The sequence below is a fragment of the Aspergillus pseudoviridinutans genome (genome assembly GCF_018340605.1).
Source record: "Aspergillus pseudoviridinutans IFM 55266 DNA, scaffold_8, whole genome shotgun sequence".
Taxonomy (NCBI): domain Eukaryota; kingdom Fungi; phylum Ascomycota; class Eurotiomycetes; order Eurotiales; family Aspergillaceae; genus Aspergillus; species Aspergillus pseudoviridinutans.
Window position 1 is genome coordinate 1,127,852 of NW_025091288.1, and position 13,984 is coordinate 1,141,835.

At 49.7% G+C, this 13,984-nt stretch overlaps 6 protein-coding genes across 6 annotated transcripts; 2 read left to right on the forward strand and 4 right to left on the reverse strand.

The window, feature by feature from the left end:
- Nucleotides 1-250: 250 nt before the first annotated feature.
- Asppvi_010501 (PEX28-32 family peroxisomal membrane protein) lies at nt 251-2,130 on the reverse strand (the record flags this gene model as incomplete). The annotated part of the gene is made up of 2 exons (XM_043306345.1): nt 251-883; nt 946-2,130. 2 exons carry the CDS (start codon nt 2,128-2,130, stop codon nt 251-253), a joined length of 1,818 nt encoding a protein of 605 aa, XP_043162280.1.
- An 885-nt stretch (nt 2,131-3,015) lies between these two features.
- Asppvi_010502 (import motor complex subunit PAM16) lies at nt 3,016-3,536 on the forward strand (the record flags this gene model as incomplete). Its single annotated transcript, XM_043306346.1, has 2 exons — nt 3,016-3,018; nt 3,123-3,536. The coding sequence occupies 2 exons, from the start codon at nt 3,016-3,018 to the stop codon at nt 3,534-3,536; spliced, it is 417 nt and encodes a 138-aa protein (XP_043162281.1).
- Nucleotides 3,537-4,750: 1,214 nt separating this feature from the next.
- Nucleotides 4,751-6,166, forward strand: Asppvi_010503 (D-arabinose 1-dehydrogenase (NAD(P)(+)) ARA2; the record flags this gene model as incomplete). The annotated part of the gene is made up of 1 exon (XM_043306347.1): nt 4,751-6,166. One exon carries the CDS (start codon nt 4,751-4,753, stop codon nt 6,164-6,166), a length of 1,416 nt encoding a protein of 471 aa, XP_043162282.1.
- Nucleotides 6,167-7,154: 988 nt separating this feature from the next.
- Nucleotides 7,155-9,310, reverse strand: Asppvi_010504 (putative topoisomerase family protein TRF4; the record flags this gene model as incomplete). Its single annotated transcript, XM_043306348.1, has 2 exons — nt 7,155-7,784; nt 7,847-9,310. The coding sequence occupies 2 exons, from the start codon at nt 9,308-9,310 to the stop codon at nt 7,155-7,157; spliced, it is 2,094 nt and encodes a 697-aa protein (XP_043162283.1).
- Nucleotides 9,311-9,717: 407 nt separating this feature from the next.
- On the reverse strand, nt 9,718-10,782 carry Asppvi_010505 (GFA family protein; the record flags this gene model as incomplete). The annotated part of the gene is made up of 1 exon (XM_043306349.1): nt 9,718-10,782. The coding sequence occupies one exon, from the start codon at nt 10,780-10,782 to the stop codon at nt 9,718-9,720; it is 1,065 nt and encodes a 354-aa protein (XP_043162284.1).
- Nucleotides 10,783-13,556: 2,774 nt separating this feature from the next.
- Nucleotides 13,557-13,775, reverse strand: Asppvi_010506 (uncharacterized protein; the record flags this gene model as incomplete). The annotated part of the gene is made up of 2 exons (XM_043306350.1): nt 13,557-13,711; nt 13,733-13,775. 2 exons carry the CDS (start codon nt 13,773-13,775, stop codon nt 13,557-13,559), a joined length of 198 nt encoding a protein of 65 aa, XP_043162285.1.
- Between the last annotated feature and the right edge of the window lie 209 nt (nt 13,776-13,984).

Sequence of the window (13,984 nt, forward strand, 5' to 3'; positions counted from 1 at the left end):
GCCAGATGCTTGTCCGAGAAGCATGCCTAAAAAGCATCCGAGGTATCCTCAGGGGTTGCTCGAAACTGGGATGATAGCATTTTCATTCGTTAATAATATACGCTTCTGAATGTTATTATACACTCGGAAAAGTGACCCTATTTGCTGAGTCGATACCGAAAATTGGATGAAAAAAGGCTTGATATTTGACACTGCTCCATGAAACTTCCCAATTTCTTTCACGGATTACCCTCGCTAAGAGACTGAATGATTAGCTCAATCCCATATTGACCTCGTCACCTAGTCCCAGTTCTCGCTCCGCCCGCTCAATACCACCTGTAGCTCGAGTACCCCAGCGGTCTAGACGATCTTGAGCGTGGACAATTTCCTTATCTCGGAGGCTGGCACTGTCACTATGCGAAGTACTCCTGGGAACGCTGCTGTCTCGGCCTATACTACCATGACTTGCGTTGCCGGAATAGTTCGATGATTTCCGAGAGTGCGCGATGTCAATCGGTCTCGAGCCGGGGGTTCCGGAGGGGCTATAACTGGTGGTAGAGGTTATTTTTCCAGCGTCCACGGAGGAGGTATTGGTGGAGGCTGGTAGCGCAGAGGAAGTGCTACTGGCTTTGTCGCTTACAGGTTTCGAACCCCCGAACCAATGTCTTTTCCGAGCCTTGGAGGAGGCTGACGGGGCGAGACTCACGGCATCGGTATCGACTGTTGAAGCGTCAATGTTCCCCGACTCCCTCTCATTGTCCAACGCCTCTGTTAAACTAGACTTGGCCGTAGCCGGCGTGTTTTCAGTCGCTTGTTGTATCTCGACGAGTTCAGCGTCGCGGCACCACTTCCGACGACGAGTATAACGATCCCAACCATCTTGCCCACGACGGCCATCATTCCACTATAACGTCACAATGGCGGTTAAACAGGGGTCAATTGTCACGGAGGGAGGTGCCGTCTCACCTTGTTATCATAATAGATCCATCCTCCACCATCCGCTGCTTTACCATCTGCCTTGCCGCTCGTATCGTCAGCTCCCTCAATGCGCCACTCGCTGCCCTCGACCCAGCGCCACTTGGCATTCCCAGCCTGTACATGCGGGAGTTCAAAATCATCCTTGGACGGAGCCGGGTTCAGATGTTCGTCGGTCCATGCAGCACGCTCAGAGGGAAACAGAGAGTATGTCCATCCAATTCCGAGCCAGCGGCGTTGATTCTCGTAGAGCACAAAGGTGAAGCGAACACCCGAGGAATCCCCTCGCCGCCTCGTTGCAATAGTTGCAGCATGACCGTGGTTCTGAGCCCAGAGGGACTGCGGTTTATTGGCATTTAAGGAAAATGAAAGACCAGTAATCATGGAACATATCCGGCGAACTGTCAAGGATCGCCATAAAATGACTCGCGATACTCTTGCTGGTCGGGAGTGATAGGTGAGAATGATGGTGCCTATAGTCATGATGACACGCCGAGTTGTGATTATGTAGAAGGGCGGAAGGGTCAATGCGATCCAGATGGGAGTCACAAAAAGAATCCGTATAAACATAGTAGTGAGAGCGGGTCTTGTAGTTGCAGAGGTCGCCGTTCTCTGGGTTGATAGGAAATCCGTAAGTTCAAGGAGAGGCTCCAAAAGTATGTTGCACCGTGTCGTGAAAGTTCTTAATGTTTCGACAATCTCATCCAAAGTCTCATGCTGATGCGAAGAACCCTCAGAGGCACTCTTTTGGTGCTGTCGTTTCTCGCCCGTAAATGCCGCCGTCGATAACGGAGAGAAGCGTCTCCAATACATCCCTAGGATTAACCCGACTACGACTAACATCGGACCGGCCCAAAGAATAATCGCATCGCTGTACAGAACCACCGTCMAAAATCCCGCCACAAGAAGGAAGCTCTGCCATGGGTCGTCCGTTGTCCACGTGAGCAAGCCGGCGAGTTTATTCAAAGGAAGTATAAAAGGATGAGAATAGGCCAGAGCTCGAGTGATGGCCGGAGGCGTAGCCACGAGAAGGGGAGACTTGCGATGTACGATTATGCTGGAACGTTGTCTGGACGTCAAGGATGAGCCTGAAATGGTAGTGGGCGAAAAAGCAGCAACCGTTGGTGGCTGAGAATCAGGCTGTAAGCCATGATCCTGCGCGTATGACGGGGCCATGGAATCTATCCACGGAATATCTTCTACCACAGCATCAGCATCTCCTGTATACTCTTCAATTCAACCGAATCCATGTTTGCTTCTTCCGCGCTGGGGGGATCCTTCTCCAGTATATGGGCGCAGTAAGGTAACGATGGATTACAGTTGTCACGTACCGAGTGCTGCCATCCAACAGAGACGTCACATGCATCATCCATCCAGAGCATTGCGGGCAGTGCGATCGCGAAGAAGAAGAGCAGGAGAAGAGGAGTAAAAGGAGAGGGGAAGGAGAAAAAGATATCACGTCGGTCCAGAAGAAAAGCTCTCCCAGAACCGAAAAGGTTGCGGGCAGATCATCGACTGCGGGGGAAGCAGGTTGAGATCCGCGGACACTTGAAGCCTCTTGCTTTGTGGTTCTCGGGACATGTGACTGCTTGTCCCAAAGAGGATACCAGGGCGATATCTTAGAGTCGTATACAAGAAATAATAAGGACTAGTTTAGAATATTGAAGATCGAAATAGTCTGCAAGTACAAATAATATCAAGATTAACTGTATGCAGTTACCTACTGAACAGACCAGACGGTAACAGTGTTCTTCAGCTCTCTTGTCACTGGGCCGAAACCGACATTGGATCGCGACTGGACCAATTCCGCCGCCGAAATTTTTGCCATTGAGCGTCTGGCTTCAGGTTCCATCTGCGATCCTCCGGTTGTCCAGCGCCATCCATCCATTCGACTCTCACCCTTCAGTCTCTTCACGACCGGATAGCTATTCTCGTCTGACCGGTTATCTTCGTTTGATTTTCTTTTCTTATTGAGAATTTTCTCTCTTCGATCTAGGTGCTTTAGTTACCTTTGATCTTTTCCGACGTTGATCTTCCTTTGCTTCCCTACTTCCTCCGACAATGGTGAGTGCTTTTCTCAACAACCTTATCGCCTTTCCCATAAAATCAGGCTTCAGTCTCTCCATCCCCAGCAGGCGCAACTAGCTGACTTCTCGGCTACTTCATAGGCCCACCGTATCCTTACCCAGGTCGTCGTCACGGGCGCTCGAGTATTCGGTCGAGCGTTCGCAGAAGCTTACAAGCAGGCCTCCGCATCGTCCAGATACGCCCAGGCAAATAAGGGAAAGGGAGGAAGCTCAAGCACGTTTGCATCTTCCGGCTTGACACTCGATGAGGCTTGCAAGATTCTCAACGTCAAGCCCCCCGCTGGTGGAGAAACGAATGTAGAACAGGTGATGGAGCGGTTCAAGAAGCTATTTGATCTGAATGATCCCAAAAAGGGCGGCAGCTTCTATCTGCAGAGCAAAATCTTGCGCGCTCGCGAGAGAATCGAGATAGAGATCCGACAAGCGGAGCGCAAAGCCGCACAGGAGAAAGAACTCCGGGAAGGCTGGAATCCCAAGGTGTACAAGGACCGGTGATTTTTCCTGTTTCGCCAGAATTTGGAAATGTCGAGTTTGAGTGTGTTCGACTTCTACCTACGACGCTATGCGCTCTCGAATCCGACCCGACCCGTTGTCGATTCGCGGAACTGAAATATCGATCGTTGAGTTGGGACAGTCTACGATCCGACGTCGCTTTCTGCTTTTTTCGTCGTTCTCCGTTCAGCTCTTCGGCATAGCAAGGCGTTTTGTTTGGTGGCTTCCAATGTTGGTATTGGAGGCAATATAGACCCCTGCCTTTTGCATTGACTACTTCGATGTTCATTGCATGGCACTGTTGGAGCGAATGATGCGGTCGCATCATGTTGTACACCACCTCGCTCTCAACCTAACTTTTTTGTTGGCCCATATGTTGTTTTATTCGGCTCCTGAGTGGGTTTGTTCCCATTCGTGTATATTTTTCTCTGAGGAGCGGGATATAAGGAAACAGTATGTCTGAGTCACGGAGAGTTCGTCTACAGTTTGAGCAGATACTGTCCTTTTCCCCCTGTCTATCCCAAATTTTTCTCCACTCTTCTTTGCCTAATTTATGGAATGAATCAACAAATGTACCATAGTATCCAAGTGGTGACAGTCTGCTTTTGTCTGTTCTCCTCCCTTGGACAATAAAGCCCAATTTCAGAACTCATCATATACTGCCTACCGGACAATGACAGGATAGTTATAGTTCAGGGAATATCTCTGTCATCTTTGATAGGAGGGATCGTATAGAGGCGTAAAAGAGAGTTGCTGGGAATTCGGTTTTTAGCTTTTCTTGGCGTTTTTCTCAGCACCGCCTTGGAATTGATTGACTGGAACAAACGATCCCATTTCAGGTACGATCAATCAATCAATACTGCTAGCAAATGTTTTCCATCTTCCAAGATCTCCCAATGTTCGATAATTCTAGATCCGATCGAATTATATATAGTCGATTGGCCATGAAGTCCATCGAACTGATCTAAAAGCAACACTAATCGGACCCAGCCCATGGCGCCATTTCCTCTTAAGGTGGGCATCCGCCCCATGGGTTAGAAATCAATTCCAGAATAATAATGGCTCGCCATCGCGCCCCTCCTGACAAGTGTTTCTTTCTTTCTATCTCCAGCGATCGGACATTGGCTTGTTGATAGTCTTGTCAGTGAAGATTGCAACGCATTGCTCTTCTTACCTCAAAGAACTCCTTGAATTGCTTACAAGTGGTAATCGCGATCATGGGGCGTCCCTCTGTCCCTCTGTCGGCGGATCTTCCGCCACTCATTATGGGCACCGCGACCTTCAATTCTCAGTACAACCAGGATCCATACGCACTCCCCACGACGGAACTAGTTCATCGTGCTCTCTCGGACGGTGTCCGCGCTTTCGATACGTCCCCGTATTACGGCCCAGCCGAGGAGCTTCTCGGTCGTGCTCTGGCTACTGATCACGTTCGCTCCAATTTTCCCCGTCATACATACCGATTGCTCACCAAAGTGGGCCGAGTTGCAGCCTCTTCCTTTGACTATTCTCCGAAATGGGTCAGGTACAGCGTGAAGCGCAGTTTGCGCCGCCTCCATACCGATTACTTGGATGTGGTCTACTGCCACGACGTTGAATTCGTGAGCCCCGAGCAGGTCCTCGAGGCGATTCGGGAGTTGCGCCGCATCCGCGATACCGAAGGCACTATTCACTACGTTGGCATATCGGGATATCCTGTGGACGTACTGTGCGATTTGGCAGAACTGGTCTTGCGCGAGACAGGCGAGCCGCTGGACGCGGTGCAGTCATACGCCAATTTCACGCTCCAGAACACCCGACTGCTCACCCATGGTCTCCCTCGGTTAGTGGCCGCCGGCGTGGACGTGATTCCCAATGCGTCGCCTTTAGGAATGGGCCTTCTACGGCGCAAGGGTGTGCCCATTGGAAGCATGGGCGATTTTCACCCCGCTCCAGACGGTCTTCGGAAAGCCATTCGCAGTGTGAGCGAGTGGGCTGATGCTCAAGGTGAGAAACTCGAAGTGATTGCTATCCGCTTTGCTCTCGAGTCGTGGCTTCACGACGGTGCTAAGGCCGGGGCCCTGGGCCCGCCTCTTGCACGGTCCCCTGGCGCTGATCCTGGATTCCTCTCCGTCGCCCACATGGGAACGGGCGAGCGGCTAGGCGTCAGCGTGATGGGTGTAAGCAATATAGAGGAGCTGAACGAGACATTGCGCGTTTGGCGCAGCATTGTGGATGGATTAGAGAACCAGGACGACGAGGAAAACACCAGCGAACATGCTCAGGCCGCCGCTATACCCACCGCTTACCAAGCGCCAGCCATCCTCACGCCGTCTGAAGGAGTCATCACCGACCGTGCTTGGTCCAAGTCACGTCGCAGTCGCATCTTGTCCCTCGCTCAAGGCATCCGGTCCATTCTTGGCCCGCAATGGGTGGACTATACATGGCCCAGCCCTGGCCCGGATTTTGTTAATTCGCTGCCCGCCGAGCATCTCGCTCTGTTGGAACAACTTGGCATTGAAACGGACGGTTGTATAAAGCAGAATGACGATTTGGTTACCGCAAATCAGGACGAGCCTATGGTAACACCTCCTTTGCAAGCGGTGGACAAGCAGATACCCCTTGGCACAGTGCCATCCAATGCTGCTTTATGATATATTTCTTCTCGACCTTATGACCCATGATGATGAGTACACACCTTAATAGAATTCATAGGGGAAGGGTATCGAAAGAGCGTCCTCTTCTCGGACCTTTCCTGAGATATTATTGACTTCCTCTGTATTTTGTCTTGCGAGCACCGTTTTATTCATCCAATTGACTTATAGACGTCTTCCCAAAGCACAAATCATTTCTTTGCACATGTGTCAGTCTGAATCGTATTCCTCCGAATCATCCTCTTCAAGCAATCGCAAATAGCGCTTCCTTGATGAGAAAGAGGTGGAAGGAAATTTTGCAAAACGGAACGGAGGCGATTGCATCTCCGTAGCCTGTAGCATTTCGAAATTCTTAAAGTCAATATTGTTTCTCAACTAGCCATTTCAGGTTCATAATGGATCAATAAGCTTCGCCCCGTCTCGGGATGTGAACCTGTGTCAGGACGGTCCATCTAGTCTTGAGAGATCGCAGGCAGCAGACGAAATCTGCGTTTGTTGAGACACTCGACAGAAAATCACTGTATCTGTCAGCCACGGCACACAGCCCTGTATGTTGCTGTTAGAACGGGTGATATCTGTTTGGGAGCATAGAAATAACAGGTAGCCCATATTGAGCCAAAGGGCTCGACTGTCGGGGGCTGCACATGTTTGGGACAGGAGGTAAAAGGCAATATGAACAGAAGTAGAATCATAGACTCTGTCGTAAAATCAAAACGCCCCGAGAACCAATACCGACAACCAGAATAGCCTGCCACCCTATCCACAAACTCAAAGAGAACTCCACATATATTCAAACACGGGTATCTGATGCAAATGGCGATGAACGAGAGAATGAAACTGGAGAGAGCAAAGAAACAAGAATCGAGTCACCCAGATAGACCTCAACAGAGGGATGTCACCGATCATGGGCACCGCAAGGAAGCGTCAAGGTCGTTGAAATCTGACATCAAGCCTCGGGCCACGAGTTCACCTGCCCAACTGTACTGGTTCATTTCGTCTCTCTTTCTCGACTTGCGAGATCTTTGTCCATCTCAGATTGGCTTTTATAACCACCTAAACTCAAGGCTTGCTCATTACTGATGGAGTTTGGAATAGTAGGTATATCAGGGCGCAAACGTCTAAGACGAGCGGCCCGTTCTCGCGATGCTTCTTGCTTTCTTTGCATCTTGGTCATCTTCTCCTTGGAGTCTTTGGATGCTGGCGCTGGAGGAGCTTTGGAAGATTTCGCGGAAGGAGGTTTAGCAGGCAGATTAGGTGGCAGAGGAGCAAGGTCGGCAGGAGGCGGAGGAGGACTCTCTGAGGGAGGTGGCGGAGGTGTGGGAGCTCGACGATACTCTGCAAATCTGGGATGGGTCTCAAACACCGCACGTAGTTGCGAACGCTGCTCTGTGTACTCCTCATAATTTGCAGCGATGATACTTTGCAGAATGCTGGCTTTTGTATCGCCAGACACCGCCGAGGAGACCATACGTTCCTTCAGAAGTTGGAATGCCTTCGAGAACGACTTGAAGATCAGATGGATTTCCCGAGTTCCACCCGACACATCGTTATCCGGGTTGTTGGGATCTTCGATTGATAAACGAGCATCATTATTACCTTGGAACCCCTTGTACACTCTCTAAAGGAAGCATGTTATCAGTGGATGGGAAGGCCTGCCCAAGTTTGCATTCAGATACTCACCTTGTTGAAATAACCTGGTGGATTCAGGCGAATACCAACATTCTCGAAGTCGAAATTATTACCGTAGAATTCGAAAAAGTCCATGAGAATGCTACCCAGATTAGGCGCTGTGTGACCATGGGGTAGATGCTGAAGAAGACTGGTAACGAGGCAGGTTATGGAGAACCCTCCCAGACCACCAGTTGGGACCTCATTAAGGCCGCGAAGTAGCAGAAATTGCTTGAGCACCGCTACAATCACGGGCATCGCTGGATAATCTGATTTCCAGTTTTGAAATGTGTTGTTGGCGATGAGCCCGCTATCATTGTCAAACGACAGGTCAACCCGCAAGCCCGTCATCTTGTCCACAAACTTCAGAATCGGCACGCGCGCATGCGCGATGGTCTCTATTGAATTGGGAACGGCTATTTCAAGATTCTTGAGAAAGGCTGCGAAAGCGTAGATCTGTCCTTTACGCTCACCAAAAGTCTTTATGCCGTTGCGCATGAAATTTGATGACAGCAGAACAAGATCTATATCCGCAGTGGGCAAATACAAGCCAGAAGCGAACGAGCCGAACGGACGAAGTTGCACACCATAGTACCTATTTTGGAATGCTACCTGCAGCCTCGTAATCAAATCTGCTCGGACAATCTGCTCATACTGCATCGGCTTAACCCAGTGGTAAAAACTCAAAATTTCATTGTGCAGCCGAGAACCCAGGTGCAAGGAAGGCTCCATGAGCGACATCCAAGGAGTTGCATTCTCGTCCGGGCGCGCTCTCCACTCGTCAATAATCGAGCCATCATCGTAGAACCTGATCATGGGCCGTCCGGTCTTCTTGGAGTAGCCCTTTATCTCGTCATCGTGTGTTCTCTTCCGGCTCCCGAGAGCAGAGTCTCTTCCTTGCAGACGTTTCGGTCCCGAAGGAGCATTGTCCGGCACTTTCATCCTGGCTTCCTCTTCGTCGAGCAAGCCACTGAAGGAGATAAAGTCCTCGTTGGTCGTCACTGCATCCGCAGGTGCTGTCTGCTTGGCGTTCTCAGCGATCCGCGCCTTACGAATCAGCTTGACGACATCGACCCTCTTCGCCAAAGTCTCATCAGGCGGGGGTAGGACAGTGTAAGGATCTGGGTTGGACCATTTTGGAGCTGTGACTGGTGCAGGAGTAGGAGCAATCGCATTATTTGTTCCTAGCGCACGCCTCTTACGCGGATGCGAAGCCTCATCGTCCTGATCATCGTCAGACATGTCCATCTCGGCTTCCTCGCTGTCACTGAGGTTTGAAATAGGCGCAAATTTCATGGCCGGTTTTTCATCTCCTGTTTTAGCACCCAAGATGGGCTCTGGAGTGGTTTCTCTTTTGGTAGTCAAGAGCGGTCGTTCGGCCGTCCCGGGTCGCGCATATCGGAAAGTGAACTCATGTCTTGGATTGTTATTGTGCGACCGTCGGTCGTTGCCTCGAAACTCGAAAGCTGGCGGCATGATTGTACCGCAGCTAGTAAAGTTCGAGTATGAGCAGAGAAAATGAGATTATGAAACAAGAAATGGAGACGGGTAGTTGCACAACAAAGAAAGCAATGATGCATCGGACGACGCGACCTTTTTTTTCTCTTTGCGATTTTGATTCCGGCGGAAGGAAAAAAGGTCGCGGGGGACCGATAGCGTATCGGGAAGGCGGTGGGGTTTATCAGTTGCCTTGGATGTATGGAAACAAATACGGAGTATGCAGCAACTTATCAACATTCACTAAGACACACTAACATGCTCACATGCTGGCTGAAATAGTCAGTTATGGATCGAAGTGCTCTATACAAGAACACCGTAGCTATCTTCTTCAATGGAACGATGATGCCGTTGAGATCTGGATCATCCTGACCTCAAGTATTAGGTCATTTCTTGCTTTCACCCCAGTTTTTCAATCCAGCTTCCAATCGTTCCATAAACTCCTGATCCAAGGCCATCTCTTTGAAACTCACTCGCTCAGTTGCCCACTCTAACCATCCTTCAGCTCTGACACCGCTTCTGGCTCGGAGAAGACCTGTGCTCACATCTACGACGCCCGGCCTTTCTTGACAGTGCCAGAACACAGTTGCGCCACAGCGACTGCAGAATTCCCGGTAGACGCCGGGGCGACTCTCATATCGCTGCATTGTCCCCAAGCCATAGACTAGGGGCTTTCCGTCGCCGAAGATGATGTTTGATTTGGGAATGAAAGCCCAGGACTGGATGGAAAACCCACTGGCCAGACGACATGATCGACAGGCGCAGGTCCCAACCAGATATTTGGTATTTCGATCTCGCAGCCACCACTTGACGTCTTTGGTATTCTCTGGGGATGCCAAATGGTAGGGAACAATCAAATCTGGCCAAGGGGACCATGGCTTGGCGGAGTTCGAGTCTGGCGGTGTAATGTAGAATTCAATGCCCCCACAGTGACATCGAGCCTGCAGCCGGTGAGAGTCATGACCTTGTTCCTCAAGCTTGCGGTTTTCCTCGCCGTGTCCTTTACTGATATTCTGCTCGGCGTCTAACCAGCAGGCTGAGGTTGTTTCTTTGGCGTTTCCAGGCAGAAAAGAGCTTAAGCCGCCATCCCGGGTATCGTCAGCTTTCCAATGCTGTATGAACCTAACCGGTGGGGGATTCTCCAATAGAACTCCGGCTGCGACCAATGTTTTGCCAGTGGCTTCCAGCTGGGCGAACACATGAGCTCCACAGGTTTTACAGAAATAGCGGCTGATACACTCCGACTGCTGGTATTTTTGAAGACGATCCAAGTTCGGGCCGGGAGCCTGCAGGAAATAGTAAGAGGAATACAGCATGCCCGTGACGGCCCGACAGTCGATACAGTGGCATAGATTAAGTGTCGACAGGTCAGCAGCTGAGTCAAGCAAAAGGTCTTGCGCTGCATCACCGCACAGGCACGAGATGGGGCGAGTCATTGCGTCCGTAGCCATGGAAGTGACTAATGTTACTAATTACTGCAGACAGTATGGTGAAAACTTTCGTCAAAGTCCCCTCTAGTCATTGTACTTAAGAAGACCCTGCAATTTGCTGCGGGAAATATCTGCGTTTTGTGTCAACGTACTGGTTCTAGAAGAGTCGAGCTTATGGGCAGTTACCTCACCTCTCATGTAAAGATATGTCTCGTTGTAGCCAGGAAAGCCACTCCCAGACTGTGGAATATGCTTACAGGACAAATTATTGGCGACTTCAAGATCATCGACGTGCAGAAATCTGCTCACATCGATGTTGGTGTGGCGGAATATTCGCTGAAGCCAGAGGTAATATGTACTATTCGGGGGTAGGCTAAGAATGGGCAACCTTGGCCTATATAAAAGCAACCCCGCCCGTCGTGAGCTTGGGTTTCAGATTTTGACAACCTCCAAAACCTCACACAAAGGCTTCTCGCGAGACCGACTCGATCAAATAGAGCTATTCCCTTCTCTATATCACTTCTATCATCATCATGAGTAGGTGCCTGCTTCATATTCAATCATTTTATGTCGTCGGCTGAGGGGAAGCGGGGTATTCCTTCCCCTTTGCAATGAGGCTTGGGATATTTGTTTGCGTTCGTCTATTAAGGCTGTCAAACCTCATCTACATTTCTTCTTGCACGAGTTCTTTTGAGATTTCGGCCTTCCAACTGACATGAAGCGTCTTCCTGCTAGGCGACCACGGCTGCACCTGCGGAGCCTCTTGCCAGTGCCCTGCTGGACAATGCAACTGCCCCGTACGTTCACATCCCAATTAATATCTTCTCTATCCTGGACTCCTACTGACAAGGTTATCGGTTGCAGAAGAGGTAGAGCGGATAACGGGTTTTACTTGCTAATACCTCTCGGGAGGAGGCTTCGAAGCTTAGGGGACAGACTATGTTTACCTCGTGGAGATAGAGCAACAGTCTTCGACTAGATTCGAAGCAATAAAGGAAAGAGAATCTGTTTTGCTCTTATTATCTGGTCTCTACTCTTACTCTTGCAAAATATTTGTTGCATATAGTAGTAGTGCCTAGATTCGAATCTGTAAACAACAAATTACGGTATGCCCTGGGTTCATTCTCATTGTTGACCATGAGACATACAGCCCGCTCTATGGTGATTATTCTTAGAAATTCTTCCAGCATACTACAGCAGTTAGTAAAATTCAAATGACGCGCCGAAGGCTGCTTGAAGCCTTGGGACCCTCATCATAAGATCAACAACGTGTGACCAAGTCGCCCGATCCTCTTCCGCTGCAGTGCGACTGTGGGGAGTTGCTTCGAATGTGCCAATCTTACCACTTCATACAGGACCTACTAAAGGCTCAGTGCGCCTGATTCTTTACCTGGACCCGAGCGGATCATCATGTGCGAGTTTTGTCGCGGATCCCGCGGTTGGAGCTCCATATTAGCTATATGCTGTACCTACCATCCATCTGAGTTTTTTTTCCCAGTCTCCATATTTCTTTTGACGTGGTCGTAAGAAGAGGATGGCATACCTCCCTCTAACCTCAGTTGTAACCTCCACTTTCCTTGCGCATGAGTTGGAGGAAAAAGCATACTACCTTTCGAACCAATGGCATGGTTGCAAATCTTGGTGTATGAGGAGGGGTCGATGGAGGGGCAGTGAAGCCGCTTTACCTAGAAGGCTGCCAGTGCAGGAAAATTGCCTGCATAACCGCCCACTCGTGGTGCTCCACAAGCTCACTGCTGCAGTAGGAGAACCTATTATGGAATGCTTCACGGAATCTGAGTAAAGGAAGAGTGGGATGACTGCAGTCCTGAAGCTTCTTGCCTCAGCCTGTGGCCTGGTCTTCTGCTCAAACTTCTACCTGCCAGATCAACACGGTCGAATATTCCTTGCAGATAGCTGCTTAAGAGTGGAAATAATAATGAATCCTCCTAATTATCACAGTGGATTCTCTTTATCTCAAACACCAAGACGCGATATGCATACTGAACTATTGTTCATTACACTAGTACGTACAACTTTGAAACAAATATGTAGGAACTGCTAGGATTTAGTATTTTCGCAAGAGCGTGGTAGATCGTAGCATCCCATTACTAAGAAATCATGATAATAAGAACAATATACTTACGTGGCAGGGAAAGCATATCAGCGATACTTGGCTAGCAAGCTCTCCTCCCTACTTGCTGCCTCACTTTGACACTCGCCTAGAGGCCTGTTCACGGTTCTGGTGTGATCAACATCAGCTACGTAGTACGATGGATGACCAGAGCAACAGTATGCACTTACCTAACTCTTGCCATACCGGTGTATCCTAGATAGCTGCCTAGACAAATCCTGGCTGTGTACCTACAGCGCAAAGCCCAGTGCTGAAAGTGAATGCTGAATGATGCTCTCATAGGTCCATTGCTTTTCTTCTGTCACCTTTCCGTATACCCCCACCAGTATACCTACATACAGCAGTGGCAGTTAGCACCACATTGACCACCAGCAAAGCACACTCAGGAAACCGAAATCAGATTGGATCATCTGACAACAAATCAAAACTGGCGTGGGGATACACAGAAACAAGTTCCAACACTGACCTTTGCGTCCCGAAACAGAAAAAACCAAAAGCCCTGACTGGCTGACCTGACCCTCATATCCTCATACTGACTGATAGCTGACCACCTCCAGCAGAGAGACAATCTCTGGCTATAAATTCAGCCCTGGTCTCCCTCTGTCTGTCATTTTCTTCCTCCTCTTTCTCATACCGAGCCTTATACCAACTGAACAATACAATCTCAAAGCCTATCTTCCTCAAGTAACCCTTCTTTCACCACCAACTCAATCAAAATGACTCCCTGCTCCTGCAACTCCTGCAGCTGCTCCAGCGACTGCAACGGCTGCAAGTGCACCTCTTGCGGTGTATGTATCTCCCAGACATCCGCAGTCGACCCTAATCTCTAGTGAAGCTAACCATCCTCAGCACTAAATTGCACATTAAGCCCACCGGCTCCCATCTTCGAGACGAAAGACAATTATCACGCAGTTCCTGCGGGATTTCCTGACACGATGTCACCAAGTACGCTATCGTTGACGTCGTGAGCTATGCCAAACCGGGGGTTGTCTTGAGGCTCGCGTTTGTGATGTGTTCTTCTTGTTGATTTGCTACCTTCTCTCTGCGTGAGTCCATGGGCTGGCACAGCATGATTGAAGCGACTTTCAGTCG